General features: G+C 43.3%; 1 protein-coding gene across 1 annotated transcript in view; it reads left to right on the top strand.

The window, feature by feature from the left end:
* Positions 1-11: 11 nt before the first annotated feature.
* Positions 12-25,881, top strand: part of HLF (HLF transcription factor, PAR bZIP family member) — a 35,245-nt gene continuing 9,375 nt past the window's right edge. Inside the window, exons 1-2 of the mRNA XM_015645871.3 lie at positions 12-249; positions 1,406-1,741. Of these exons, the coding sequence (XP_015501357.1) occupies positions 144-249; positions 1,406-1,741 (442 nt within the window). The 5' untranslated portion in view covers positions 12-143. The remainder of the gene's footprint in view (positions 250-1,405; positions 1,742-25,881) is intronic.

Below are 25,881 nucleotides of genomic sequence, written 5' to 3'. Positions count from 1 at the left end.
CCCGCGGCCCCAGCGCCCGGCCCGGCCCCGCGCCCGGCTCACCCGCGCCGCGACAGCGGCCACAGCAAGGGGGAAGGAACCGCTCGCCGCGCAGCTGCCCCCTCGGGCCCCCTCTCCGCCGCCGCGGGCAGCTCCCACCGACCATGTCGCGGCCACTCCCGCTGAACCCCCCGTTCCTGCCGCCCACCTACGGCGTGCTGAAGTCCCTGCTGGAAAACCCGCTCAAGCTGCCGCTCGCTCACGAAGACGGTGAGGCTTCCCCGGGACCTCTGGCAGCGCGCCCCTGTCCTGCCGTCATTCCTGCTCCCTTTTTCCCTTCCCTCCGTTGCCCCCCGCCCCGGATGCTCCCCCGGCGATGGTCCCCGGGACGGCTCGATCGGGGCGCTCTGCGGGAGCGGCGGCCGCCCCGGCCCGACCTAACGGGACGCGTTCGGTGCTCCCATTGCCGCTCCCGGGGGATGGACGCCAAGGGCGCTCGGTGCCTCGGGTAAAGGGAGCCGGCAAAATAGCGAACCGTTCCCGGCCCCGCGTCCCCCGGTTTAACGGGACAAAGTTGCTGCTTCCCCGGGAAGCGGAGGCAGCTCGGGAATACCCGCACCGTGTATGGCGAACGGATCGAGCGCGCACGAAAAGCAGAAACCGAGGGAAGGTCTTGCAGTTCCTGTCTCGTCTTTCCGAGTTCCACTGCCAAGCAACTCGCAGGATTTCACCGGGGCTGTTGTATGAGGTTAAAAATAAAATGCTGCGAAGGCTTGGTAGCTGACAGGAAGCTTTATGAGTTCAGATTCTTGCAGATCTTGCAGAGAAATCAGGCGTTTCCCTTATAAAATGTGCACTGAAATCGCTAGGGGCTGTAGAAATGAGGAAGCCTCAGTTTAACTTTTTTTTTGCTTCTACCTTTGAATATTTTGTTGTCTCTTGTGCACATCAAAACCGTGTTCTCTCAGCCACTGTATGTTAGTAACATTTAGAAGTGCAGAATTTGAGGTCTACTTTGCTTGTGCAAGGACTAACAAGATTGGGACCTTAGTTTAGAAGAATGACAGGATCCCAGGGATTTTAGGCTAAGGCTTCCTTTTCAATAGAATATATCAATAGCTTCCAGTTTACTGGCATACTTAAATGTTCACTTATAAGTTTGTTAAGTACTTTTTGATGCTGACATTCAAAGCTACGCATGGAGTGGAATTGTTAACTAAAAGCAAAGCACAATCTCAAAAATGTAGTTGGTTCCCGCAGAGGCACTCTGTGACATGATCCCTCAATTCTCTTCCAAGTCAAAGGAGTTATTTTTTTGAAGGGAATATTCCTTTCTTACACCCGAGTACAGGAGAAATAATGGAAATAGTAATGATAATGGAAATTTTCTCAGTTCTTACATATTTATTATGTGTTTTTGTTTAAGCATTTGGTAAAGAAAAAGACAAAGAGAAGAAGTTAGATGATGACAGCACCGGTACCACAGTCCCTCAGTCAGCTTTCTTGGGTCCAACATTATGGGACAAGACACTGCCATATGATGGAGACACTTTCCAGTTGGAATACATGGACCTGGAAGAATTCCTCTCAGAAAATGGCATTCCACCCAGCCCAAACCAGCACGAGCCTAGCCCACACCAGTCAGGTCTCCAGCAAGCTACCTCAGCATCACCTTCTGTCATGGACCTCAGCAGCAGGGCTTCTACTTCAGTCCATCCAGGCATGGTGTCGCAGAATTGCATGCAGAACCCGGTCAGACCAGGTAAATCAGCCCTTAGAGCTTCCCTGTGGAATTTGGCATGAACCCCTCCTCCCCACTGTAAATCACTGCTTCTCCCTGTGCAGCTGACAGGCTTAGAGCTCAGAGGATTCCTGTCACTCACACTCCAGCAAACCAAAACAATAGCTCCAGTTATCGCTAAGCTGCTCTGCCAGGATTTTTGTTTAAATTGTCAAAGGAAAGCTCTGGGAATTCCAAGGAAATTTGGCTATCTTAGTTGGTATCTTAGCTGTTACCAAGTAAAAAGACCACAGACAGAATGGCATAGATGCCACAGTGTTAAAAGAGCAGGGAAAATGACTGTGAAAGAGAATATTTCTTCAGCCAATATTTGATGTGAGAACACAGGAGTGGGCAGTTATCCTGGAGTTAAAGGTTAATGCTTCTTACTTGAAATTTTGGCCATAATCTTACTCTACTGTGCAAAGTAAAATTTGCCACAGGAACTGAGTTTTGGAACAACATTATAATCTTGCTTAAATTGGCATAAACTGAGTGTAACTCTGACCTGAGTTCATAACTTGCATCTGTAGTTCACCTTAAGCTTAAGAAAACACCGTTGAGTCCAAGGCCTGGTTGTAATGCACAATTCCAACCCATCTGATGTCAGTGGATGTCTTTTATTATTTTATTAGCACTTGAGATCATCCCTTTAGAGACAGCAGTCTGAATCCAGAGTAACTGCTCTGGCTTGACACTAGCATGGCTGAGATCATGGGCAGTGGAAGAGTGTCAACGCTGAAGTTTGGGAAACATGGAACTTTGCCTTTTTCCTTAAAAAAAAAAATACAGAGAGTGACTTACTTATTGTGCTGTTCTGCTCACAAGAGGTGTGCTAGAGCAAAGTGTGCTCTTGGCAGCAGGAAACCACTCCTCTCCCTTCTGCTTGATCGTTTGCCATGCTCAGCGTGCAAAGTCATTGTCAGAATCATCTGATATGGAGGCAAAATAAATAAACAGAGAGGCAAAAGTTGTGGAGCAGGATGAAATAGAAATGTCTTACAAGTCTGCAATGTTCCTGTCTTGTTAAAAAGAAATAAAATATCCCCCAAAGCTCCCCAAACCTTTCAACAGACTCCTTGGCCCCCCATCAGAAGTGTGTGTTTAGTCATGGATTTCATTTACTTACTTTTACTTTGTGTGAATTTGACTTTGCTTTGTGTTTCAGTTTCAAGGCTTTTCATGGTTAACTAATAACTTACAAGTGTGTCCAAAGTTAAAATATATTTGGAGTAGGCAAGAACAGAACATGAAACCCATTGCTTTTTCTGAACCAGCTTTAAAAATAGTGCATATGTGCTACACCATTTTCTGTCACTTGTGCACACACAAAATTAAAAGCAGATAATCTGTCCTCATTCTCTTTTTATTTTTTTTTTTTCAGAGGAGCCTGGTAGTGAGCCAGGCTTTTAATGATCACCTGTCAGAATTTATTTGTAATCAGCTATCTGTGTGACTTTTCAACTCATTGATTTTTTTCAGTTTTTCCTGAGCCCTTTGCAGCTCAGGGTTACAAACTTACCTCACTGTGCACTTTTTTACTGTTGTAAAGGATGTTATGTCTCTTGGGGTCAGATAAAACATCTACATTTGTAGGTATTTTCCCCAGCACCATCTTCCTTAACAAGAAGAGATTTTATTTTTTTTTTAAATGTGAGAATTTTTTTTGTTTTTTTTTTTTAAAGGGAGCTCATTTCACTTCTTAAATAATATTTTCTTGTCCCCCATTACAGATAGAAAGTGTGACTTAATTTAATCTGGTTTATCACTAGGTTGTTGAAATTTGTACATGCTGTCATGTGGAAATCTTTCTTTGACAATCAGTGCTTAAGAGAAGACCATCTCACACTTTGGCATTTGGGCAAGTTTGAGAATATAACAGTGTATATTTAAAAAAAAATAAAAATTAAAAGTAAAAATGAGCATTTAAGAGTTATTTAAGGGCCAAGGCAAATGTGCTGCTTTGAAATAGGGAGGTAAATGTTAACATCATTGGAATGTTAATATATCTTAAGACATTTAAAATAGATTTATTTTTTTTTTGCCACATAAAGATTTTTAGTTGGTGTGAGCTGTAATTCCAGTATGCATAGTCTTGTGATTTGTGTTACCATAATGAAGCAAAGAACAAGTAATAGGAAGTATACAATTTCAATACAGATTACATGTGAGTTTACAACTTTCAGGAAAAGTGAATGTTTCAGGTGATAGTAATTCTAAAAATATTTCACTGGGGTGTTTTCTGAATTTTGCTTCGCAATGGGAGCCTGTTGGAGCGTGTGGGGCTGAAGAAGGGTCCTGTGCTGCTCCTGTCCCTGATTAAATGTCTGTGTGGGTTTGGCACCAGGGTCCCTGTCTGTGCCCTGCCAGGGCACGTGGAGCCCCAGCTGTGACTCTGTCACTCAGGGATGCTCCTGGGCCAGGGATGGTCCATGGGAGAGCAGCATGAGGAGATTGAATTTTGTGCATGTGTTCCAGCACAAGCCTCATTCGTCTGTAGGAGTGAGTGGTGTTGCCCAAACGTGTTTTGTGATCAGGAGATCGGCACTGGCATTCCCTGAGTGTCATCAGGTTCAGCAAAGCTGTGCTGACCCTGACTGTGGACGTGACATTACCAAAATCCTCACTGGTTTTCTTTCCTTCTGCTAAAAAAATGTAGTGGCAACAAAAAGGATTTGTATGAATGTAACTTAATTCTGTATTTCCAGCAGAGATTGTCTGGTCAATGGAAAGATGTTTAGGTTCACTAGTTTATCATCTACAAAGAACAAAGCAAACACCTACATCCCATACATTTCTGCTGAGGGATCATAGTTACAGAAATTTCTGGCTTTGTTTTGATGAGGGACACAGGGTAGCGACTTGCGAGAGTGAAACCATATATTTATCTTTCACAGTGCTGATTTTGTTAATAAAAAATAATACTTTGATTGATTTTTTTAGCATTCCAGACCAACATTCACTGTCATGTGCAAATGCTTTTAAAACTTCTGTTTTGTCTTGGTACTGGATGATGGTAGGTTGGTTGAAATCTGTGGTCTCCTCAGAAAAAGGTTTTCAGATTTTTATGAAGCTTTTAAAGTAACCCATTACTGTAAACACACTTTTGTGGTTCTTCATCTGTTGCACACCTCATGTAGTCTTTTTGTGGAACATAAATCTCCGTTTAAATGCAGAGTCCTTAAGGAAATTTGAAGTAATTTTTAGCTGTTTGTTTGTGAAGGGAGGGTGTATATTTTGCAGGTAACTAGTTTGTTGTTGCGTTTTACCTGGCTCTTTTCCCCATGTAGCCCTGATGGAGGTGGTTGGGGCAGGTGCTGTAAATGGTTTGAAAGGTGTGAATTAGAGAAGCATCAGCTAGATCTGGTAGAGAATCCTAACTAGAAGGTTTTTGAGATTTTGTGGTTTAGATCTGAATTTTCTGTTTGCCACCAAAGCCTTGGATATGAGGCTGTGTCATAGGGATGCTGCTGGTACAATGATAACCAGGTGTTGTTTCTGCCTTGCTCCAAAGGAGGACAGAGATTTTGGGGTCTTTGAGAGAGCTCTCTCCTTCTTTGTGTTCTCTGATGATGGTTTTCTGTCTGGGTTGCCTGCATAGCTGGGTGCCTTAGACTACTTGCCAAAGATTATTTAAGGAAAGAAAAAAATGGAAAACACGTTTTGTTACCCACTGCAGAAATACACCTAATGTGCAATATTTGCAAGTCTTCACTTCAAAAAAGTAAAATTTGAGGCACATTAATCACATCCCACCCCCCAAAGATTTTTATGAAATGCTGTGGTTTATTTGATCAGTCCAGATATTCCGTCTGGAGTGCAGTATCCATTACCTCTGGCTTTTCGCACAGGCACTGAGCTGCAGTGAGTGACAGCAGGCAGCACTGGGTGGGTTTCAGTGGTTTTTGGAGCCCGTGTTTGTGCCAGGCACAGCAGCCAGCTGGGAGAGGCTCGTTCTTGCTCCATGGAGCTCATCTCGGGGTGAGGGCAGCCCCCAAAGGGTGTGTGTGCAGCACTCCCTGTATTGCAGCCTTCCTTCCCCTGCATTTCTTAATGTGACCTCCTCCTCCTCCTCCAGCACAGCTTGGCAGAGCCAAGGGCAGCATTCCCGTCTTGCCAGCCTGTGCGTGGAATCCTCTCCTAAGCTTTAATCATTGTTTACGAGCCGTCCCTGCGCGTTGCAGGAACCCCTTCTCTCTCCCAGAGCTTCTCCGCAGGAATTTCCCGACCTTTGGCCTCCCACGTGAGGACGGGACCGAGCAGCTCCAGCGCTGCCGGGCCGGTAGCAGGGTCTGTTGTGCACATTGAGCCTCACGTGAGGCGGCGGGTGGCTGCAGGACCATGTGCTCCGGGCACGTGTGGCTGCCCTGTGCAGCCCGGCTGTGCCCGCTGCTGCCGCCGCCCGCCCCGCGCCCCGCGCTCCGCGCCCGCCGAGCCGCGCTCCGTGCGCCCCGCGTCAAAGCACCACGCGAAATAGATTCAGGAAAATATTAAAAATAGCCCGTCACATGGTAACGGGGTGGTGGGGAGGGGAGAGAAAAAGTGCTGAATGCACAGGCTTGCTAATGCTGGAAGCAAGAACACTGTGTCTCCTTCGAGAGAGCTAATTTTAATATTCACAGTTAAGTGTTGATTATTGGTGAAATAATTGCTTGGCTGTGTGAGAGAACTTGAGGTTAGTTTGGAGTTCAGGCAGTAAACAGCATGAAATGATCTCAGGTGTTAGGCTGTACAGGGAGAGCTCCTTGTGCTAGGAAGAGCTATCCGGACTTAGTGAGAGAACACAGGGAAGACCTCGGATTTGGGGTTTTGTCCTCTGAAAGATGTTTCAAGGATGTCAACAAGCTTGAGTGTCAAGCTTGTTACAATTACTTAGAAAAGTACAATGTATTTTTCAGAGCCTTGCTTCCCATCTCAAAGTGCCTTGCAGAGTGAGTGAATGGTTCTCAGAGCAGTGATTTGATTTTTTTTAAGGAGCGAGTATACCCTGAAGTGTTTCATAAAACAATATATTATAGTGAAGAGAGAAGACCTCATCAGGAGCTGTATACAAAGACACCTCTATTATCTGATTATATGAAACTACTAGGAAACACATTAAATTGTTCAATCTCTACATATTTTTGTGACAGCAAATTGGCAATTGTGGAAGCTGCAGTGGCCAGATTCTGCCAATTAATCTCAGCAATAAGTACTTTGCTCCTCATGTGGTCTCCCTGATTTCTGTATTGCTCAGCAGGTAGGCAGCTTGTTGACTGCTCTCCGTCACCTCCCAGGTGGAGCAGCAAAATGTCACCATTCACTCTCTTGTCATTCATCTTTCTGGATTTATTTTTATTTTTTTTTACGGGGGGTAACAGCTCTCAGTGGCCAGTGGAGTTTTTACAGGATAAAAGGACTTCGTCACCATCAGTAAAAAGGACTTTAGTACATTATGAAATCAAGTTTGGTTGCCTGGAAGTACACTATGGAGCTGTTTAGTATTTGTATCACACAAAACATGAACATAGGTTTCTTTTTTTTTCTTTTGTTAGGTCTTCCTTTCATAACAAATAAAATATACTTTCAATATTTTGTCTGAATTTCACAGAAGACTGGGGGTCAGAAAAAAATATTTCAACTAAGTTATTTTCAAGAAAAACTGTGGGTTGATCCTTAAGTTGATAATGAAAGCTCTGAAAAAAACCCACATTTACTTAAACCTCAAATCTATTCCACTTAATGGACCAAGTTATACATAATCACTTGGTATAAAAAAAGTATAAAATGCACAACTGTGTCAAAAGGAATGTATGACAAACAGGTTTTTTTGTAACTTGTATAATTTTTTTATTTTTTTTTTTAATTAACAAATGGTGATAAAGGAGCTCTCTGTTTATCACAAAGCTGACTTTGGTTCTGAGAGCTTGAGAGCTAACACAGGTGGGTAAGGCAGCATGTGTCACGACATTTCTTTACTTTTTTTTTTCCTTTTATTCTGGTGCTCTTCACAGCACTTCAGCTTTGCATGACTGAAGTGTTATCCATCAAGTTTTAAACAAATGCAAAATATTGTTCAGCCTCTCACATTTCTGACATGCTTGAAGCTGTGGTACAGTTCTGCTTCCCCTGCCCCATTCTTTCAACCAAGTTTTGCCAGGGCTAAATTTGGGGCAGATTTTTGTTGTGCACCCTCCAACACCATTGCTTAGCTCCTCTGATGTGGCAAGCTCTTGCTTCAGGGTTCTCTGCCCAACTTTGAGAGAAACAGCTCTAGCTGTTCATCCCACTGGCATTATTCTCTTGTTCATATTACTTGCAATTTAATGAAAACAGGCACTGAGCATCTTGGAGCTCTTTGTTTTGGTGTATGGCTGTTCTACAAGGAAATAAAAAAATCCAAATTGCATTAGGGTTCTAGAAAACTCAGCTCCTTGTTAACTGGAACACAAATGTAAATTACTACTCAAAAACAGGAACCTGTTTTGGGTGGAAACCCAAATGGGTGCATTACTATGTGTTTCCTCCAAGCAGAAGATGCAGAGACTTGGAGTAATAACTCACCTGAAACCAAATGTCATACTTAAATATGTAATTGTAAAGCAAGAGAGGCAAAACCACAGAGTTTGGCAAAGATTTGTTGAAGATGGAGAATGGTTTAAAAAAAAAAAGACATTCTTTTCCAATTAGCCTTAGGGAGCTCAGCTTGCTGTAAATTCTTTGTTCTGGAACATGGCTATGGACAATAGGTCAAAGATGAAGTAATTCATTACAGAACTGGTTGGTCCTCCTGAATATAATAAACAAATGAATGGACAGGGTTCTCTGTCCACAGCAAGATCAATTAATTTATGTGGCAGTGATTGGACCTTAAGTTTTAAATAAAACACTTGGAATGGCTTCCTGTTTACTTTATGTCTATGTGGTATCTTTGAGGTGACCTGGTCACTCAGCACTCATGGCACAGATGAAGGCACTCCAACAGAAATTAAATGTGGAGAGGAAGGAAACTGTAAATTGCATTTGGAAAAAATGAGAGAACGATAATGTGAAACTTCAAAGCACAAAATACTGCAGAAATGCATTTAATGGAGCAATCAATATTTTTAGGACACCAAGATTATCGAAATAACAGCACTAAACCTTCTTGTAAAAGAGCACATTGCACAAGGCTGCAGAACATAAAGCACAGGCTCAAGGCTTGTGCTGAAGCAGAGATGACTTAAAAAAAATTCATTTTTACCAACTCACCATCTCAACATTTGGGAAGGAGTCTAGTTCCACCAAGAAGTCTGCTTAAAACAAACAACCGTGTTCTTGCCTTAGTAATGCTTAGAAAAGTATGAGCTAAGCACTCAACCCCAAATTTCCTCATGACAGCAGAGAGGGTTAAATTGAATCTGAAGGGCCCTGCAGCAATCAGCCCTCAACTGCTGCCTCTCTTGTGCTGCAGAGTGGAAATGTGGATGTTGGTGATGTCTGCAGTCCCTGCAGCTGTGGCCCTTCCGTGGGGCTCTGGTCCTTTGGGCACAGAACTCCTGCAGCATTTCCTTGCTGGGAGACAGGAGTGTTGGGGGATTTTTTCATTTTTCTGTGAAAACAAACCAAAACTGATCATGCTAGGGGTGTACTCAAAGCCTCTTGCTTTGTCCTGCTTGCTGGTTTTTGATTGTATCGGTAGATTTTAACCAAATGTAGTAAGAAAGTTGCGATTTTGAAGAATTGATTGCAGTCCTAAAATTTCATTAAAATAAATGAGTGGAAGTGTGAGTGGATGCAGGATGGGAATGTGTTGAGAGCAGGAAGAGTAATGCAAATGTGCTTTTTCTACATCAGAAAAGGTACATAAGACCTTTAAAATGCCCAATCTATGTGAAATGCTTCTAAAAAAGCTGACAACCTTTTAGACACTATGAGATGCCAATTTACTTTGAGAAAAGAATCTGCAAGAAACCAAATTTAATTGGCTTAGTGTGTGTTGGAGGGAGGGAAGTTGCAAACTTTTTCCACCATTTTTTTTCTTCCTTGGAACTTCTCGGGTTCTGTGATTAGATGAGTCTGAGGTTTCATTTAAAAAGAGAATTTAGAAAATGAGCTGTAAGATTTGTAAGCAAGGTCTTTGAAAGTGCTGATCCCATGCTGTGGAACGGTGTTGATCCTCTCCAAAGCCAAGCATGTTTATTTTACTGAAAAAATTTTCAACTTTATGCATCCTGGCTGCATCCTTTTCCTCTTGTGCAGCACCCCAGCTCTGCTACCTCATTTGGAACTACCTTGCAGTGATCTAACTTCAGATTTGATGGCTCTTATCATAATTATTGCAGTGTCACATGCAGGCAGGCATCCAAGTGACCTTGTGTGCGCATCCCTCCGCTCATCCCGCGCTGCACAGTTTGCTGGCTGGCTCTAATCTGGGAAATTTTTCACCCTGCCACCAGGGTCTGGGCTGCAGCGAGGTCAGGAGTCAGGGAGGAACAGGGGAGAGTGAGAGTGGGCTAAAAATGTTGAGGGATCAAAGAGGAAAAGTAGGTCGTGGCAGGGTATGTGCGCTGGGAGGAGGGCTTGGGGAGCACAAGTGAGGGAGAAGATTTGTTTTGCTATTGGCTTTTCAAAGTTGTGCAATTTAAGAATTGGATTAACCTGATATGACTTTGTTTTTCTGCCAGATTAGATATGTTGAGTTCCTTGGTGTTGTGAATGGTACAGTACATTGTGTGCTGTAAAATGCGGGTGTGTCAGTATGGAGCTGTAGTGACACAACCCGCTCTCGGTGTAATGCAGCACTGCTGAGTGGACTCCCCTGCTCTCCCTCCCCCAACACATCCTTGGTAGGGCATTTGCAAACCTGAGAGAACCTCTCTGGATCCCTACATTCTGTTTCCAGCACAGAATGAAGACATTTTAGTACAGTTTCTGATAAGGTGACACTTACCTGAGGTCTAAGAACCTGTTTGGTTTGGCTGTGGCATATGCAATATTAAATGTCTCTAAAAAAGAAAAAAAAAATGTTTGAAAAGGCACTTAAGAATTTCTTCCTGCTTCCTCAGGATTAAATTGGAGAAAACTTATTGGGAAATGCTGTATTTTTTTTTGTCTGCCTTTTTTTTTTTTTTGAAGAGTGAAAAAGCAGATACAGATCTGAAATAACTGAATGTGCTGAGCTCACTGTTGTTTGAAGTATACCACAGCAGCATATCAATGTCAAAGTCATATTTTCACAGCAGTGTATGTTTGCTCAATGGTTTTGATTTTTTGGTTTTGGTGCTGCATTCATCCTGAGATAATTTGATTTGGTGTATCCTTTCTATACCCTGGGCTTGTCCTGTGAAACAGCCCAATTCTCTCTGCTTATTGCTGGTAGAGGGTGGAGTACTAAAGAAAGGTGGACAGAATCACAGCCCTGTCCAGCTGAGTGATCACTGCTCTGATTAATAAAGAGCGTGAAGACTTTGGGAAGTGAAACTACACATAGCTTGGGGCACTGTTGTTTAATTCCTACTCTGGTTTTTCCAGGGACCCAAGCAGGTCAGTCATGAGGGACTGATCTTAGCATGGCCTTTGTCACCAGCTAAGGGCCTGCCTTCTCTGTCAAGAGCTGTACCCTGAAAACTGAGGAGTTATGTCTCTGCCTGTAGTGAAGATTGATTCTCTTGGAAGAAAAGAACATAAATAACAGATCAGGTTAATAAATCACATATCTAGATTGTGTCATGCTCCTCAGCCATGTGTTGCTAATGTGTGTTACTCTATTAACTCACAAAGGCAAAAAGCCACAGGGCTTGCTCACCAGCTGAAGGTGTTTCTGGAGTGGTAGGACATTTTTTTGTTTCTGGACTGATAGAGCATTTTTAAAGAGCAACACCAATTGAGTAGAATGGAGCAGGAAGCTGACCTTGTGAACACATGCATCACTCAACTCTATGAGAGAAGTGGGGAAGAGTTCAGCATATTTAAATTTAACCTGCATGTCTGCTTTCTGAGGAGGTTAAACCACAAGCCTTCAGTAACACATGTTGGACAGCTGTGCTTTGAGTGTCTGCTTGAAACACCTTGCCCATGGGTGCCTTGGCACTTAAAAAATCAGGGCATGGATTGTCCAGGCTCCAAGGCCTGATGTTGATGCATCACATCAACACAGAATCACGTTGCTGCCCTCAGAAAGGCTGATCTTTCAGTTGGTGAAAATAAAATAAACCATGCTTATCACCAGGTTTAAGCAGCACTTTTCCAGGGTCTCTTATCTGCTCAATTTTCTCAGTGCGACATGGTTGATGTCATTGTTGAAAATGATGGTAGTCTCTGTCTGGAAGCTGTTGTGCACACGTGAAAAGGAGTCATTAGCCAAGGAGAAGGGAAGAGCTGGAGGTGTAATTGTCAACTCGTGTGCGTCTCTGATTTCACCAGGTGCTGCACGTGTCTGGTTTATCAATTTATTTCTGTTAGAAAATAAACAAATCTCACTTTTCCTACATACTCTGGTGACTGCTTCAGCCAGGTTGCTCTTATCTGCTGCAGGGATGTACTTCTGAGGTCTTGTGTTTGGGGGCTTTTCTTTCTGCATCCACATGTAATCTGCTCTCAGGGATCACGTGCAGCTCTGACGCTGGCCAGGGATGCTGTTTGTCTCTTAAGCCAGTTATTTAAAAACATTATTATCACTGCTATCAAAATATTATACCTGATCATGGGGGCAGCTGTTATCCCACATGTTTTTCAGGTTGAGTCCTTTGGCCAGGCTCTGTCTCACTCCATGAGTGTTCAGCAGTGGCTGTTCAAGGGGTGTCTGCAGAGTCTGAGCCCTGGTGCACCACCCATCCAGGGCCACATCCTGGCACCTCTGAGTCTCCTCAATGTGGACTTCAAGATCACTCAGCATTTTGTGTTTTTGGAGCACTGATGGGTAGCTCTCAATCCTACCCAGCAATGAATTTCCAGTGCCTTTTCCGAAGCGGCTCTCTCAGGATGTGCATCAGGAGCTGGTGGTGTGTAACTCAGTGCAGATCCAGCTGAACACCGGGTGCTCAGTTAACACCTCATTAAAACCCACCACTGCCAGCCCAAACCTTTAAGCAAACTCCTCAAGTAATTTTTTTCTGCCACCCTTCAGATTTCCAGCCCGTGGCTGGTCGTTTCCCACTCTCACGTTTTCCCAAGCCGCTGGTGTGTACAGTCTGAAGATCACATTTAACCAACACAAGGAAATCAGCTTGGCCCGACGGGCTTCTCTATCACGTGGCTGCAAATGTGTTCACTCTGTTCTGCCAGATTATGGCTGGCTGAGCAAAATACAGTGAAGCTCTGGGCTGCTGGCCAAGCTTTTATTTCAGTTTGGAGCTTAAAGCCACATATTTGCTCTTTGGCAGGACATCCACTGGGGTATATTTGGATAGTAATCTAGCATTGTTTTGCTGCTTTTTTCTTCTTTTATTTATTTATTTATTTTTTTTTTAAATGCACACAGATATTATAACCCCAACGCTCTGTCCAGTCTGTATGAGATTTCTCAGTGTGCACCGTTATGTGTGTGCACTCAGAACTTGTAGCTGTGACCTTTGATAAATATAAGTCAAAGCAATTAACTTTCTTTTATTGAAAAATGCTGGATGTCCTACTCTTTTCCCCCTCTGTGCTGATAACAGAACTGTGTTGTTACTCTTTCCAAGATCAAAAGCTTCAGTAGGGTTTGATTGAAGTCCAATTATGGAAGGAAGTAACTGTGCTGGAGCCCTGAAAATAGCAGTAATTGTTAAAATAATAAAGTGTGTCCTTGTGTGTCTTTATAATCTTTAAAACTTCTTTTGGGGTGGAAGGGGGTGGCTTTCCTTTAGCTTTAAAATGAAAATATTCGCAAATGTCTTGGGAAAATAGGAGTGTGCTGTTAGAAGAATTTTTCTCTGGATTTCTTCCTTCAGTTCTATTTTCCCCCCCAAGCTACCTTCCTCAGAAGTTGTTTGCATGCAGCCTGACTCATGCAGGAAAATAAAGCTGGATTTGATTTTTAACTGTATGGGAGGCTTTGAGTTTGGGGGGGATAAAGAGTTTAATATGTGAACTCCTTTATTTTTCTGTGAAATAAAAATAGGCTTTTCAAAATGCAGCGTGTTTTGGAAAGTTGGCTCTGGGATTGAAACCCCAACATGTCCAAGGGCACCCTTGTATGAAAAAGCAGTACAAAAGACATGCTTGGGGAAGGGATCCAAAACATGAGGGCAAGGGGCAGTGTTTGAGGGGCAGTTCCTGTTGTTTTCCAAAGGGACATCGCTCTTCCAATGTGTGTGGAGGGGTTTGCTTGGTTTGGTTTAGATGGATGGGACTGAGCCGTGAATTGTGGGGTTTTGGTGACCTCCTCAAAACCTTTGAGCTGTGTCTGAACAGATCAACGCTGGCAAAGCTAAAATACTTTTCCCCAAATGTGTATGTTGTTGTTTAGAATATAAATATATTTTTGCTTCTTCTTAGTCTTTCCTGCATCCTCAGAGAGGAGGGAACCTGGGAGAAAGCCCAGTGGTGAGATCTCATCTGTAGTCAATTGGCAGAGCTTCAGCAAGGGAGAGCTTTGGGTCTTGATCTTAAAACCCAGCATGTCTAAATGCATATTTGCCAGTTGTAGTGTTGAGTTAATTGAAACCCTGATGTGAATAAACAGAAATGAAGATGGACAGTGATTGCCACGGGGGCTGCTTTGGTGATTGTACAGCTGGGACTGGTTTGAAATTACAGCAAGATTTTACCAGGGTTTGGTTCTGTTTGTTTTTGGTTGTTTTAACTCACGTGCTTGTGCACACTTCTGATACAGGTAAGACAAGATAATCCTTATGTGAAAACCAATCCTTGGGTGCTTTTATTTCAGCCAGCTGGACTCAAAATCACTAAGTACTTGAATAAAATCTTTGCATTGTAGATAAATGGTATCAAGTAATAAGCCCAGAGGATTGTACAGAGTAGGACTAGAATTTTCTTGGTCCCTTAAATTCTTATAAGAGAACATGTTAATTTATTCATTTGAATTTTACTGTTGCACTCTCTCCACTGCAGTAAAAATTATTTAGTCTTTTTTTTTTAACTCATCTATTTATTCTGACTGTAAGACAGCTTTATGTATATAACATCTATAAAATACTCTGCCTTTTCAGCTCCCTGCTCTTACTGGGTTTGGATGGATCTTTGGAATACAAACTGCTTCATTGCCTTCTGGAAATTTTTATTTATCAAAAGCCTTAGCAAGGGGTGCCCTGTTGGTGTTTATCCAGTTGGCAGCTTGAGGCACTCTCAGAAACAGCCCTGACTGTTCTCGAGGAGCTGCTGAAACTCATCAAGCAGGTTCCTGCTCACCAATTATCCAGTTAAGCAGAAAGAGGAAAGGTGTTTCTCATGCTTGTGTTTTTTCCTTCACTAAGTTTAACCCGTTCTTCCCCACGCCTGAGTAGTTGTGAGTGTGTAATGTGGCAATAGCAGCAGGGAGAGTCTGGGGGGAGAGGGGCAGAGGGGATCTCTGACTTTACACACTAAAAACACACCAGGATTGCATCCTTCAGGTGGGACAGGCACCTTCCAGCATAAATCTACATCATTCTGATTATTAGCTGAGTCCTACCCAGCGTACTTCAACCAGCTTTTTGTCTACATTTTAACAAAATCTTAGGAAAATAAAACAAATTCACCCCTCCAACCAAACTCCTCCTTACTTCAAAGCCAATAATGAATGTTTCATCGCTGCCAGAGCAAATTTGTTGATTCCCAAACACTCCTACTGCGTCTTGGTTGGAAGGCTTAAATTGCTTGCATAATAAATGCTGGGAATAATACAAAAAAACCTCTTTCTAGTAGAGTTCTGGTTTTCACTACATATTATAAGAATAAATAAATGCTCAGATGATAGCAGACAGCTGGGTTGTTCACATCTAACTGTCTTCTGCATTGATTTTTAAGACAGGCCATGTGCACGGCTGCTTGCTGGCTATCAATACCAGATGTGTCTGCTTGGAATTCAGAGGGATTGTCAAGTGACAGTGCAGTTGTGAAACAAATCATTTTTCTCATGGTTACTGAAAATAGTAAATGAGTGGGTAGGATAAAGTGAAGAGATATTCTCAATTCCAGGAGAGAACAAGAGGATAAAATGGGTTTCCTGACTGCCATTAACAGTGACTTGGTGAATATTTTTCTTTTTTTTTCCTTCCTACCTTCTGCCCAAGGAATTAGCTCCAGGAGCAGCACAACCTCCATGGGCTCTCTGATGTGCAGTGAGGCTCCTGCAGCCAGGGAGGGAAGCCCTTCTTTCATTTACATTGTTTTCACAAAGCTTGATGTAGCATGTGTGGATGCATTGCTGCCAAATTTGTTGGAAATTGGCCAACAATTTCCCAAACCTTTGGGAGGGGGCTGCACAGAAGGACTGCACAAAACTCATTTCTCTGGAAAATCAGCTAAAGAATAACTGTCAAGTACTGGGGGGACTGAAATGAAGTTTGCAAAACAACTGAAGGAACTGAAGGGCTGTTTGATATCTTAATTCTGTACATGGCCATTAACCTGGTGCACTAGATGCAGTCCTTGCCCACAGGATGGATCCACACTGGCAGATTTCTATCTGCCTAGGAGCTTTCTGGAGCACTGAAGTGTAATTTGGTGACTGCACTGGTTGTTTTGAAAGTGGCTGGAAATGCTCAGGAAGAAGCAGATCAAAATACTCATCATCTTAGTCTGTGGCAGAGCTTGATCTGGATGTCTGAGCTGTGCTGCCTGAATAGTCTGTGAAGTAACCTTTGACTATAGGTAGGGCTTTTCTTTCATTTCCTGAGTAGCCCAAGGGTGTAGCTGAATATTTACTACTGTTTCACATTGCTTTTTATATTTTTAAAAGGAAGATCTGTGACTGCACATGTTGGAATGCATGTGAATAGCAAAAATTGAAGAGACCCTTTCCATCATCAGGATTTTATTGAGTTTTGCTTGTGCATTGAACCCTCAAAGACCTTTTCCAGGTAGAAAAATGGAAGCCAAAGAGGTAGAGCCAAATTTTGGGTTTACTGAGCAAGGCAGCTGCAAAGCTGGATGACCACCTCATCCCTGCAGCTGGGACAAACCCTCTGAACCAGGTAAGGGTGGGTTGTGCTTCAGTAGGTGTTTCTGGGCTGCAGGTAAAGCAGGTGAGGGCTGGGGTTGGTGCTGTGCGTGGGCAGCAGCATCTGAGCTGGGTGTGAGTTGTGTGGAATGCAGGTGCATAAATAGCCTGGGCATGAGGAAGCAAAATGTTTTTACCTGTGAATAGAGGAGTTACTTCTGCTGAGGTGCACAGGGACACAGGGTTAGCTTCTGTAAAGAGAACACATTAAAGGTGGCATGAAACAACTTCATCGTGAGACCAGCTCTTAATTTATTTCTGAAAATCTGGAGCACCATAAATCTGCCATTTTCTTTATTCCTTCTGCATTTGTAAAAGAAGAACAAATAAAATGTTCTGTAAGCTTTGCTACATTAAAAAAAAAAATACCATTTATATGACACAGCTCTATTTTGTATAATTTTTTCATATCCAAAATACAGAGGGCTTTAGAATAGATGAAGAAAAGCTGCATATCTGAATTTAAGATAAAATAAGATGATCCCTGTGACAGAGACAGCAGAAATGATGTGATACGACAGTTGCTGTAGCAACACCACCTACTTCATGAAAATCAGAGTTAACAGGAGTGTAAAAGGTAAAGCCCACATAATTTTCCAAGCCTATGAATTGCTGCTGCCCTCAGCCTGCAGTGCTTTCCAGCTCTCCAGTGCTTCTCCTTCCATGTGAGCACAGAATAATCACCTTTTTCCACATGGCCAACTCCTGCAGACCCCATCCTGCTTTGAACAGGGGCACACAGTGGGAATTCTGCAGGTGACCTGGAAGTAGGAGGGAAAGAACATGAAGGATTTTATCCTGTCCTGTCATCCCCCAAAAGCCCCAGACAATAGAACACTGTAAGGCCTGTGCTGTCTCTACAAATAATGCAGTGACCACCAGTGGAAGGCAAGAAGTCAGTTTGCTTCCTGAGTGGGACTCAGCTTGTAAAGCACTGGTAGTTTTAATATGAATTGTTAAGTGTTTTAGACACAGTAGGTCTCAGGGATAAGTGCACTTTCCTCCATCCCAAATAAAACCAAAATAGTGGTGCTCCATACATCTCATTTATAAAATGCCAACTCCCATGTTTAAAAGCTCACATATTCAGAGAATTGATCAATGATTTGCCAGTGCACATTGGCCTCAAGGTTACATGAAAATATATTTATTTTTAATATATTGATATTTAAAAAATATTTTGACTTAACATATTCATGATTTTTGTCATTAATTGGCAGTGGAGAGCCATGATGTGTGTGATGGCAAGAGCAAAACCCAAAGGTTTTGGTACTCGTTGCTCTGTTTGGTCCATGTGAATGCCATTGTGAGGCACAGAACTCTCTGCAGGCATTAGTTTGGAGGGTTTGGAGGGCTCCTCAGCAAAGCAGTTTCTTGCCATTTTCTGCTGCTCAGTGACTCCCTCACATTTAGAGGTGAATTTTTTAGTGCCCAGTGTTCAGCGCTGTAATATCTTTTAATTAGGTTTGCTTTTTGAAGTTACCTGATTTTGCCTGTGGCTGGCATGCCACCAAAACCTGTTTTATGCAGCAGCTGTATGGAGTAGTTACAGACACAGGATATAATATATCCATATTCAACAGCCTGTTCTCCTGGAATTTTCCCAAAGTGGTGATGTGTTCCCTTCCTTCCTCTGGCCCCCTTTTTCAGGCTACCCAGGCCTGATGCATCTGTATGGTTTATAAATGGAGATAAATGCATCAGTAGAGAAAAAGCTACAATCACACTCACTTCATGTGTGCTTCTTGGGAATAAAGCTAATAAATAAAAGCAACTTAGACCTCTGCAGTTATTGGGCTGTAACAACCACCCAAGTATAATTTTCCGGGATTTGTGTTTGTTTGGTTTTCTTTTTTTTCCCCAAAATATATTAGAGGATCCTAATCTAAGGCAGAGAGAAAATAAAATGTACTCAGCCTTACTTAGGTCCCATTCTGACAGCTCTTTATTTTATTTTATTTTATAAGAATTTATTGTATATTATTTAATACAAATTATACATTTCATAATTTTTTTATTAAAAATATTTTATGCAAATAATCCTCAATAGATAAAAAAGTGTGCTTTGCTCTAGTGAAATGTAAAATGGAAAAAAGTAGAAAGTGACTGCAACAGATAGTTCAGATTTAAACTGCGTGCACAGAACAGATCAAAAGAGAAGAGGAGATTTTCAAGTTCTGTAACTCTGCCCAGTGACCTCTTTTCCTTCAGGGATGTATTCCAGTGCTGCTGATAGCATCTGTTGTCTGTCTCTCGGCTCCCCATTAGCTGCTGATGGGGAGGCAGAGGAAATGTACCTGTTTCACGTGGCTTTTCCATGCCACTTGAAATCTCCCTTGGCTGTGTTTTGATAACACACCCAGGCAAGCAGGGCTTGGGTACCAGAACTGGGTAATAGATCCACGAGTCATGGGTGGCATATGCTGTCAGAATTACAGGAGGGCTCTTTGAAAGACCTGTTTACTGAGAGCCTGCTGTCCTAGATAGACAAATAAACAGAACAATGGGAAAGGGGCTGACTTGGAGCGTTGAAAAGCACGTTGGCAGTGGCACAGACACATCTTGAGGACAAGTGTTGTCTTTGTTTTGAGCAGAATTCCTCATGAGGGTGCATTTATGGATGGTGAGGTTGTGGCAAGGTGAGGGTCTCCCAGGGAACAAGGGACAAAGCAAGAGGAAACAGCCTCAAGCTGCCCCAGGGGAGGTTCTTGCTGCATGCCAGAATTATTTCTTCACTGAAAGGGTGGTTTAGCATTGGAAGGGGCTGCCCACAGAGGTTTAGAGTTCCAGTTCTGGAGGTGTCCAGGGGAGGCCTGGGTGTGGCACTCGGTGCTCTGCACTGGTGACAAGGTGGGGATTGGGCACAGGTGGGACTCGATGATCTTGGAGACCTTTTCCAAACTCTGATTCTGTGACTCTGTGGTGTATGAGCCTGTTATCTAAACCAGGGCTCTCTCTAAAATCTGGTTTATTAAAGCTGGGTACATAATTGTCCAAGGAAAGGCAAATGGATGTTTTTTTTCTCCTTCAGAGCAGGTTGACAATTCTGATGCTTCTCTGGAATCTTCCCTTTAAGAAAAGAATTACTGTACTTTACTGTACTTTTTGAGGAATCTTGCTATGTGAACTTGCAGGCAATAAAAATATGTCAAAGGATGTCAAGAAGCTCCAGTGTACCAGAGAACATAAGCATCTTGAACTGAGACATACTTCTTAGACAAGTATAAATTAAAATTAAATACTGGTGTGAGCATTCTTCCCTGCAACTCTTCCTCAGGCCCTCTCCCCACTGAATTCCATCTTGGCTGATCTTTGTTAGGAAAGCAGGATCCTACAGAAAAATCAGGAAGGCATTTAGGAATGCTGTGGACTTTATGCTTTTCAAGAATATTAAAATCCCTGTTCAGTGTCGTGGGAGCAGAATCAAACCCTCTGTTCCTCCGTGTAGCCATTCTGCAAGGGAATTGTTCAGAGCAGGAGCAGCTACTGTCAGGCATCTTGCAGGGGTAGTTTGGAAGGGAATAAAAATTGAATTTCCTGGTTGTTTTCAGAGATGAGGCCTTGTTGAGCTCGTAAGCCCTGCCTTCACACAGGCTAAATTCCTGGAAGGGCTTTCAGAGTACGGATCTTACAGAAGAGATGAGTCTGAAGTCCGGGAGATGGCAGTGGAAGATTTTACCTGCTGGTGCCTCTTACTTGTTTGTTCATTGTTTTGAAGGGCAGAACGTTGCTGGGCCAGCAGGCAAAGGGTGTTCCATGGTAACCACAGGCAGGACTTGCAAGTGAGTCTCCCAAAGATCTGCAAACACACAGCTGAAGGCCACGTGTGCAGCCTCTGATAGCAAACCCTGTCCCTTGGAAATGCAGGCTTTAATTCCATTATATCCTCCTCTCTACCATTTTGCCTGTGGAGCTCAGACCAGCTCTGGGCTGAATCTGGGCTGTTTCAGGAAGGAAGTGGTTGTCTGTAGGATCTTGACCTCATTTACTGCAGATGTGAGAGGATGCAGGGAACAGCAGGAGGAGAAGGGAAAACCAGGAAGGACTGAAGGATCTTGTCTGGGGATTTTGCTTAAAGTTTTAGCAGAATTATGAAGAGTTGATTTGATTTTGAGAACGTGTCATACTGTGTGTTTGCTTCCCTTTGAGGAGCCCAGTGTGACACCTTGGGTGGCTCTCACCTGTGTCCCACAGGTGCAGAAGCACATGAAATGTAGCCAATGACTACAACATTTGCTAACCTGATAGAATGATGATTTGATTTAAAATATCTGTACTTCTTCATCTGCAAAGAGAAGTGCTGCCCCTTCTTTGATGGGAGTCTTGTGGGGAAGAAGCTGTTTCTGAAGCACACAGACACAGCAGTTGTCAGTGCTGGAGGGAACTCCTGAAATAGTTTCTCTACAGGAGGTTGAAATAATTGTATGGCAAATATAATATGGATTTATCTGGATAAATCAAAATGGGTGAAACAAGTGTCTCCTTAAGGAGGAAAGCATCCAGGTAAGATAGTATGTGATTGAAACTTTGAAGATTGTTGCAACCATGACTGTACTTCTTACACAGCTCTTGCACTTAATTTTAAAAACAATTTGAAAAGACAACCTAGACTTTCTCATGTCCCACTCTTACAAACAGGCACACTGGAAATGAGTAGAAATGGATGTGACAGCCCCCCACGGTGTCCTGCTGGTGGTACTGAGTAGAGGATGGTGACTGACCCCTGCTGTAAGGAGCTGAAGGACAGCAGGGAGCTTTGCCAGTGTTTTGTTTGTTGAAGAGAATCTGTGGCACCTGGGAATGTGGAGCAGTGTTTGTACCATCAGCACAGGCTGATCCTGCCCTGTTCCCTTCAACAGTGCTCTTCTGCTGAATGCATTCATCACAGCCTTTGCTGGAACAGCCTTCCCCTTCCAGGGTCTCTCCCTCTCATCTTTGGCTGCCAGTCTCTGTCATCCTCACCTTCCTCACCTTCCTCACCTCCTTACAACCTTCTCAGCTTTGAGTCCTGATCACTTAATGAAATTGTGCCCTTCTCCTCCTGCCTCAGCGTGCCCACAGCTGGAACATGCTGCCTGGGGAAGCATCACAGCTCTGGAGGTTTTTAAAAAACATGTAGATGTGGCACTGAAGACATGGTTTTGTGGTGGAGTTGGCAGTGCTGAGTTAATGCTTGGACTTGATGATCTTGGAGGGCTTTTCCAATCTAAACTGTTCTGTGGTTCTCTGAAGTAACACTGACCCAGGAGCTGCCCTCTCTTCCAGTGCACAGGCTACTAGCACACTGCAGTGAAAAGTCTGCCAGAAATTTTTAACAGGTTCAAAACAAAGTATTTTTTGTGGAACCTCTTTCGGGAAACTGTAGAACCATTTTGGCAGAAACAACAGTTGGCGCACAAGAAATCCAAACAGAATGGTTGAAATCTGGCAAAGGCTGAAGGAACTGAAGACAGCATCCTCTAATGGGAAGTGTCAGACAATCTTAATAAGGCTACCAGTCCTGCCTGGAATAATACTGTAGAGGCCCAGAGCAGGAGGCACACAATGCTGAGAGGGGAAATGACAATTCTTTCATAATTAAATGCACAAGGTTTGTAAACAATGCTGATATCTTTAAAAAGTACACATTTTAAAAACACTTCTTTGTGTGCCAGTCCTCCTATAGTGTGTGTTAAAAGCAGTGAATTATGTCGTGGTTGCAGTGGGTTGAGATCCTTCTTTCCTCAGGAAATGTTTGCAGTCACCCCATGTTCAGCAGAATCGAGTTTGTGTGAGATAAGGAATAGAGGAATGCTCGTGCCAGCTTGGAGCCCTGGTCTAAATACACTGATCTCCTGTTGCTTGGGAAGGAAATAAAGCTCCTGTAATAACTGCTTGCATAAACACACCCAGAGGTGAAGTGTCTTCTTCACCCCAAGGCAGAGAGTGGTTGGGTTTATCCTTTGTTGAGGGCAGGAGGATTCCAGTGTGTGGCTTTAGTCCTTCCCACCTAAATGGTTTCTGGAAAACAGCTACAATCCAAATGGCAGGGAAATTACATAGAATAAAGATTGCTTAAGTAAAAGGTTGCTTATAATATTGTAGATGAGGAATGATAACCTGACAAGATGCTGTCCTTAGATAAATCTTGACCTCCAGAATACCCCTTTTACTTTTCTTCCCGTGGGGATTTTTGCCTGTCTCAATCCCTGCACTCTTGCTGTGTGCTCTGCAGAGAGAGAACTTTTCCTGGAGGCTGAAGGAGTTAATACAGAGCTGGATGACAGATTAGTCCAGGACAGGCTGTGATTTGGAGTAAGGGAACTATCCCAAATAGCTGCTCAGCTGCCAAGGGGATAGATGGCTTTGGAAAACATACAGGGAGAGCTGTGGAGCAGCTCTGGGTGAGGATTATCTGTCAGTTTAACCACTGTGCTGCAGAGCCTGACTGACACACGCAAAGTGCCTTCCGTTTATATAAAGAAAAATTATTACCAAACACATGTTTTATCTCTGGGCTGCTAATAAATTGAGTAGGAAACTCCTCTTTTATTTCCCTCCAATGTGTGTAAAAAATTGGGAAAAATATTTTGATTAGAACATTTTCATTCCCTTTTCTTCCTCTCTGATGCTGTTCTCCAGCCAGCTGTTGAGCTGATGAGTGTAGAAGGGCTGTGAGAAGGGAGATTTTCTGAAAATCAGACACATTTCTATGGGAGTTGAGTGATTCAGAATTGTGTTCCACATAATTTACCAGGGATCTCTGGCAATACAGATAAGAAGTCTGCCAAGCAGTAGTGCAGCTGAAGAGGTTATTTCTGTCTTCACTCTCCTGGGCACAGCTGGTAGGTGGGATGTTTCAAAAAGGGGAAATTAAGAGTCAGGATATGGTGATTGAACTCCCCATGATACCAGATCAGCATTTGGGGTTTTGTAGGTATACAAAAATGCTGCTATACTTTTGGATGGTGAATTTTAATTATTGCAAGCAATTTAAAGCTGCTATTTTTTTTTTTTTTACCACAGTTTGGTAACCTAGATGACACAAGTGAATGGCCTCAGTCCACTTCTCTCTGAAAAAGGAACCACACTGAAAATATTGCCATTACATTGGACTTCTCACTGGCAATCTCTGCTGGGAGAAGGAGGAGGATGATGAAAGGATTAGAACAGCAAACTTTCAAGTCCAGTTTTCTGGAAAATTTTCCACTATGCTAATATCTGCCAGAACAACACCATAAGCATTGGCAAAGGCAAGATGTTAGGGCAGCAGAATTGCTGGGGTTGTCAAAACCTGCTGGTCCCTTTGGCAGGAGACACCTGGAGCTGTGTCTGTCCTGGCATACTCCTTCTTGCCTGAGTGGAGCTCTACAAGTGGGAAAGGCTCCAGACAAAAGGCGAGTGTTGACATAGCTGTGGTCTCTCCAGGCCATGGTTGAGACACATCACTAGGGTGGTATGAGGGGAAGTTTCCATTAACAATTGTTCCCAGCTTGCTTCCACCACCACCACCACTGTGGAGCTCTGCAGCTGGATTTCTAAAAGAGCTTAATGCTCAAGAGTTCCCATTTCAGCAACTTAAACGGAGGGGCTAAGTTCTTTCCAAAACACTTGGCAGTCATCAGCCCCCATTGAGAACAAAGCTTAAGCACATTAAACAGTCCAGCCACTTCACTGTTGTGAAAATTTGGCTGCTGTTGTGAGCACAGAGTATTTAAATAATGCAGAGCCCAACAAAGGCATCTGGCTCCCAAAGCTGGGCACTGAGGGGCTTCACCTTGCAGAGTGGGTTTCCTCCTTGCCCGATTCCTTGTGCATCTGAGCTCTAAGCAGCCCTTTGTGTGGCTGTTGTGACAGCTGGGAAGCTTGCTGATGCGAGGGTAAGTCGGCTGCTGGGCACATGACATTCAGATTGCTGTGCTTATTTGACCTACCTCTGATTGCGAGGAATTTAGTGCATAAAAATAACACCCCTTACAAATTTGGCAGGAGGATGCAGAGGGAAAGTGCCGTGCACACCCAGGGAGAGGAGCCTGGGGAGCGATGTAACGCGAGGCCACGCTCCGCACTCCCCCAGTGACAGCAGTGCCAAGGCCAGCACAGCCCACGCTGTCATCTTGGATTACAAGTTCCAGCACCACGGAGATGTCATGGCCACTGGCCAGCAAACTAACGAAGACGGGTTCCTGGCTTGCACTATTGGCAAAACTTGATAGGATAAATAAAATATCCTGGGTGCCAGGAGTTGCCCAATGAAAAATGCTGGACAAAGCATTTCTGGTTTTTCTGCCTGGGGCTTGAGATGCTGTTGTTAACTCTGTTGTTCTTGACAATGATGCTGATGATCAGAGATGCTGATCATTTGCAGGAGTATGACAGAACAGAGACTGGCCAGAGGTGAGTGTGCCATGTGGGTGTAGGATAACTCACAGGGCAGCACTCTTGGGATTCCTAGTGATGGTGTTTAGACACATGGTTTGTTCAGGCTTTAGTGAACAGCATTCCCCTAGAACAAGCCTCTCACTGGCACTGGAACATCTTGTGTTTGCTGAAGGGCCAGGGCTGTAGTCACGAAGCATTTTTGCCCTTCTTTTTTCAGGGTGATAGTGTAAAATTTCTACACTACAGAGCTGATGTAGTTGTGTAATATGGCACGTATTAGGTAAATGATAATAGGCAAACTGATCCTGTATATCAAGAACTTCAGCAATATTTAAATACAAGCTCACTCACATAGGACAATTAGAAAGCTGGGCCAGATTTCACAATCCACTTGACTTTTAGAAACATCCTGCAGGCTCACCAGAAATATTATAAAAGTACTCAGAGTTTGTGTCTTGCTTCATTTTTATGTGTATTACAGCACGGCCATGGTTTATAGGTGTGTACATCTGTGTGTTTGTCTGCAATAAGGAATAACTGGCTGCTCTGGAGCGGGCACTCACCCTAGGAGCTTTTCTGTTTGTCCTTTAATTGAGGCTGTGGCATTGTCCTGAGATCCATCCATCCATCCATCCATCCATCCATCCATCCATCCATC

Source organism: Parus major, chromosome 18 (assembly GCF_001522545.3).
Source record: "Parus major isolate Abel chromosome 18, Parus_major1.1, whole genome shotgun sequence".
NCBI lineage: Eukaryota > Metazoa > Chordata > Aves > Passeriformes > Paridae > Parus > Parus major.
This window is presented reverse-complemented; position numbering and strand designations above follow the sequence as displayed.